Source organism: Hippichthys cyanospilos, chromosome 18 (assembly GCF_059441005.1).
Source record: "Hippichthys cyanospilos isolate Australia breed blue-spotted pipefish chromosome 18, RoL_Hcya_1.0, whole genome shotgun sequence".
NCBI lineage: Eukaryota > Metazoa > Chordata > Actinopteri > Syngnathiformes > Syngnathidae > Hippichthys > Hippichthys cyanospilos.
Genome location: NC_142386.1, coordinates 13,732,684 through 13,738,728, shown reverse-complemented (window position 1 = coordinate 13,738,728; position 6,045 = coordinate 13,732,684). Strand labels below are relative to the sequence as shown.

The window sequence follows — 6,045 nt, the reverse complement described above, 5'->3', positions numbered from 1 at the left end:
TATTTGACACTCTAAACTGTCCTTAGTTCTAACTGGAAGGGTGAGTAATGCACTGATGAACACACATCCACAGAAGTCATACATACACAAACCGATCTCAAAAGCCTCCGACGGACCTGAATTCTGCTCACGTAACGTGACCTCTGCTGTGGAGGCACTGGAACCTGGCTACTACCATCAGGACTGCAACATGACCCCCCACCCCTACCCCAGCCAGGCCCCATGTGTGCAGGAACCAGGTGCTCGCAAACGAGCCTTACTCCTTTACTCCCAGAACTAGCTCCAGAAAAGGGTGCCCGTGTGTGTGCGTGTGTGTGTGTATATATATATATATATATATATATATATATATATATATATATATGTATATGTATATATATGTATATGTATATATATGTATATGTATATGTATATATATGTATATGTATATATGTATATGTATATATATATATGTATATGTATATATATATATATATATATATATATATGTATATGTATATATATATGTATATGTATATGTATATATATATATATATATATATATATATATATATGTATATGTATATATATATGTATATATATATATATATATATATATATATATATATATATATATATGTATATATATGTATATATATATATATATATATATATATATATACATATATATACATATATATATATATATGTATGTATATATATATATATATATATATATATATATATGTATATATATATATATATATGTATGTATATATATATGTATATATATATATGTATATGTATATATATATATGTATATATATATATATATGTATGTATATATATATATATATATGTATATATGTATATATATATATATATATATATATATATATATATATATATGTATGTATATATATATATATATGTATATATGTATATATATATATATATATATATATATATATATATGTATATATGTATGTATATATGTATATATATATGTATATATATATTAATCGGGATTAATTTATCTCCCCATATATATATATATATATATATATATATATATATATATATATATATATATATATATATATATGGGGAGATAAATTAATCCCGATTAATTTTCTGCCAGCCAAGGTTCGAAATAGACGAGTTCGCATCATTGTATCGTTTTATACTGGTTCCATCGTAAACGCTTACTCGCCTTTTGAGTTTTCTTCTATTTTGAAGGCACGCCAGGCCGGAAATCTCGCTTAGACTACGCTTATATGATGAAAGCTAGAATCAAATGCGTAGCACAAATGAAAATAGCCTGGTAATTTGTAAAAATGGAGCTGTCGACCAAATGTCCCCTCTAAAAGTCAAAATAAAAGCTAATAACGAGGAGACTGGGACTGCTTGCGGAAGTGGAAAAGTCGTCAAGCAACTGGAAATGAAACCCGGAAGCTGTTCACTCCTGCAACGTTTATAAACCTAGGGGGAGTTTGTGCAAGCGTGGAAGTGTGTTATTCTGCTCCTGTGCATTTTACTGTTACAGCACTTTGACGCCCAGGTGAGTCCAATTAAAACGTATTTTTACCTCCGATCACCCGGCAAAATTCAACTCGCGCTTGTTAAAAAAAGAAACTTGGCTAGCAAGCAAAACGTCATTTTTTTTTCGAATTTTTGCGTCGTCTTTTTTTAAGCTAAAGACCTGCTAGAAGCTTTAAGAATACAATGGTTTGTTTCGACACGCGTCACAACATGTTGAAAATGCTTATCAAAAATGAGTTTGACATTAGCAAAAGTGGGTTGTCTGGTACCACTTTTCGTTGAGCCTAGTTTTAAATATCCGCCCCCCAGTCGGGCTGCTTAGGAAGTGTACTCAACGGCTTAAAAACCATAAACATATGTGAATTTTTTCAGCGAAGTCCACCATTGAGCATTCGAAATTCGACAAGTGCATTGCTTTACGTACCACTGACTCCGTGATTTCTGAGAACAGCTAACTTCTACTATTTAACGCTAGCAATCATACCTAGAACGCGGAAGACTATTTTAGCATTCTTGAGTATTTTTTTTAATATCAAAGTTAATTCAACAAGCGTGCATGCCACTATGTTGGCTTGTTTGTGATTTTGTGTGACCCATATTGGCTAATGTTTTGTGTGCTGCTGTTTGGGTCGGACTATAAAACTGCTATTCAAATAGGAATGAATGGAAATAAAAATACTGGCGGACCTCTTTTTGCGACGGCGTTGCCTCCCAGGCGTAACTCGAATTTCGTACGCAGTTTTACCAGGAAATACTCTGACGTAATAATGAAGTCGTCATTATAGTATTATAGGCCGTAAAGGCGTAAATGTTAATCAGTCAGCGACGCTGTTCTGCTAAAGCAGTGGTTATCAACGTGGGGATCGGCGACGGCCTGACTGCAGGGTCTGTGAAATAATTGGGGTTATTTAAAAAAAAAAGAAGTGTATGTATATATATATATATGTATATATATATATATATATATATATATATATATATATATATATATATATAGATATATATATAGATAGATAGATAGATAGATAGATAGATAGATAGATATAATTGTGAAAGTATTTATGACTGTAATAAAGCAACAATTCAACCAGTATTTGGTGTATTTTTAAAAATGTATTTTTTTTTTTTTAATTTTTCAGTGTGTTGTGTCTACAACTGCTTGGAGGCAATGAAGCCAGCAGAGCTCGAGCGGCATTTTATTTTATACTGCTCTCTTTGACTAAATAATTGGGCGGGGGAAATGACATGATTTGCTCTAAGCAGGCACGCAATTTGCAGTTTTTATTTTCTAAAATTCAGTATGGCTGAAAAGTAACAAGTATACTTGTTGCCAAATTGAATCTGTTGTGAATAAAAAGGGCTTAAGTGATTTTATTTTTTACCACAAATATTTCTAAAGGGGGTCCATGGAAAATTTGCTTTCGGAAAGGGGTCCCTGACTCCAAAAAGTTTGAGAAACCCCTGTGCTAAAGCATTGCTGCCAAAATATAATTTGGTTATAATGGTATTTTGAAGTTAAATAAAATTGCATTTAAGTTTTGTACTGTTTGTTTAAAACGTGTTTAGTAAATTTGTTATTTGATATTTCTTTTAAATTGAATCACTAAGTAGTTTTTGTTTACTACATCTAAGTGCTATGTTAAAGTCATGTGGCATACATTGTTAGTTATGCCTTTGAGAAAATTATCACAAAAACATGGCACTGCAACTAAAATGCTGTGGAGACTTTTTATATCCATGCAAATAATATTAAAAATACTTACCCTGTTTTCTGAATGCAATCAGGCAGTATGAGCAGAGAGCTCAACGTGCCCACGGGCTCACCAGCCCCAGGCATGTCAGAGAGGGCCCCGGATGGAAGTAGCAGCGGCGGCATGGACTACAGGGATTGGGTGCGGCGCAGCTACCTGGAACTGGTTAGCTCCAACCACCATTCAGTGCAGGCCCTCTCCTGGAGGAAGCTCTACCTTAGCCGGGCCAAGCTCAAGGCCTCCAGCAGGACCTCGGCGCTGCTCTCTGGCTTCGCAATGGTCAGTCTCCTTCAGTTTCATTTCATATTTCTCCTTATCCAGCTTTGAATGGACCCCCGCATTTTTGCAAGCTTTGCATCGCAAAACTTCAAAGTAGAAGTGCAACGATTTATCAATTTGATCAAATTAATCGCTAATTATTTTGCTCATACATGAATTGCTCTTATAAATTTAGAGGCACAATGATTAATTCATCAATCAACAAATAAATTATATACGGTAGGGCTTCGCAAAGAATCAAATTAATTTGATTAGTTGTCTTTAAAAATCGTCAATTTGAAAATTAGCTTAATCGTGAAATTAAGCAAGTTATGCACAAGCTGTGAATAGCTATGGTTTGCACAAATCGAGTATGAACATGTTTATATTAAAACTCATTTAAAATCAGTATATGTTATTGTTGAACATTTTTTTAAAAAATCAAACCTCCCTTAGATAAATGTTTGGGTTTATTACTTTGATTAAAATCAATTTCAACCAGAATTGTCTGGACTAAAGAAAAAAAAAAGAAATTTTCTTTTTGGGTCATATTGCCTGGGCCTAATGTCAAGACCTAAAACTGTTCGAATCTTCAGAATTTAAGTCTTTCAACTGTAAATATCTCATTTATTTAATTTTTGGAAAACAATTGTCTATATTTTTTTCTGGATAAGTTATGGACCAAATCAGTAATCAGAAAATAATTTATAAAAATGTTTTTTTTTTTTAGAAAATCGTATTAATCAGTGAATCAGAAAATATGACTACTTGATCAATCACAATATTATTAAAATAGTTGTTAGTGGCAATGAAAAGACATGTTTGATCAAACAGGCTAAAAATGCATTGTAATGCATTACTTTACACTCATTTGTAACAAGTAGAATATTACTATTTTTGTGTGTGTAATATAATACATTACCGCATTCCAGTAAAAAGTAATGCATGACAGTTATTACATTACTTTTGTCATGTATTACTCCCAACACTGTATACTGTAATGTGTGTGTGTGTATATTTAAAAAAACAAAAACAAATGTGTCTTGTGGTGCGAGGTGGCTATGGTGGAGGTGCAGCTGGAGATGCAGTACAGTTACCCACGTGCACTACTGGTGGCCTTCAGTGTGTGCACCACGGTGCTGGTTGCCGTGCACCTGTTTGCGCTTCTGATCAGCACGTGTATCCTGCCCAACGTGGAGGCGGTCAGCAACATCCACAACCTCAATTCTGTCAGCGAATCACCGCACGAGCGCATGCACCACTACATTGAGCTGGCCTGGGGTTTCTCCACCGCACTGGGCATCTTGCTCTTCCTGGCCGAGGTTGTGCTTCTCTGCTGGATTAAGTTCTTGCCCGTAGACTCGGGCGGCGTCGCCGCCACGACGGCGCCACCGCCAGTCGCCCGGGATAGCGGCTGGCTGGCGGCGTTGGCGTCCACCATTATCATGGTCCCGGTGGGCGTCATCTTCGTGGTGTTCACCGTCCACTTCTATCGTTCGCTAGTGCGACATAAAACAGAGCGCCACAACCAGGAGATTGAGGAGTTGCACAAGATCAAAGTGCAGCTGGACGGCCACGAGAGGGCGCTTCAGGTTGTGTGATACACAAACTTAGGGCATTTATAAGCATCACCACCAGCTTCCTTCTCTGTCACTGCTATTTATTTCAAAGTGTAAACTTACTGTATATGTCTGTGATTGAGATGTCTATTTTCCGTCGGGAAGTGTCCGTTTAGTGCTGTAGACATCCATTTCTATTTTTCTTTTTGAACTTCTGTGGTCTTTTTGTGCTTAAGGCTATTTGGGCATTTATTTGGTATCATTGACAAGGTACATGTCCGAACTGTCAGGCGTAACCATTACATCTCCAAAAGGCCTACTTTTCAGGAAATGTAAACGCATCATCTTGCATGATCTTCCCCAATCTGTTACATCATCTCCCAAAGCGTTTTCTTTCTAAGAGCCATGAATGATGCAATAAATAAATTCGCTGATGAATCTCATGTATAATTTTAATCAACTGGCTTGCAGACTTAGTTCCATGGCAGACAGTTTTTTCCAATGATGTATCCTCTGTGAAATATTTATTATTTACAGCCAAGTGCCCGCGAAACCTCTCAAAGTATTTGGGCATTATTCGTTACGTTTTGGAACTAGATTTGTAGTGGTATCTCTAGGTGTATTTTATCCAGCAAGTGCTCGATATAGCTGGTGTAACGATCCATTTCATTTTCGACTTGTTTGCCGGAAAATATGCGTATCCATGTGAAACTTAACAGGATATAGGCATGCAAAACATTGCAACAACACAAATAATAAGTTCCATCTAATTTGTTCTTAATTTGAAAGGAAAACATGTTCTCCCAGCACCAAAAAGCATTAAATTTGATATTATGGTACAGAAAACACCGATTAAAATCGGTGACGGACCGACGCACAGTCTGTCACTGCCCGGACCGTATTTCACCTTCGCAAAAAAAAAAATAAAAAATTTGATTTCCCAATTTAGATCATTT

General features: G+C 35.4%; 1 protein-coding gene across 1 annotated transcript in view; it reads left to right on the top strand.

Annotated features, from left to right (window-relative positions):
- Window positions 1–1,291: 1,291 nt before the first annotated feature.
- orai2 (ORAI calcium release-activated calcium modulator 2) overlaps window positions 1,292–6,045 on the top strand; it is a 7,849-nt gene continuing 3,095 nt past the window's right edge. Inside the window, exons 1-3 of the mRNA XM_088441476.1 lie at window positions 1,292–1,540; window positions 3,307–3,551; window positions 4,586–6,045. The exon at window positions 4,586–6,045 is cut by the window's right edge and continues 3,095 nt beyond it. Of these exons, the coding sequence (XP_088297602.1) occupies window positions 3,312–3,551; window positions 4,586–5,131 (786 nt within the window). The 5' untranslated portion in view covers window positions 1,292–1,540; window positions 3,307–3,311 and the 3' untranslated portion in view covers window positions 5,132–6,045. The remainder of the gene's footprint in view (window positions 1,541–3,306; window positions 3,552–4,585) is intronic.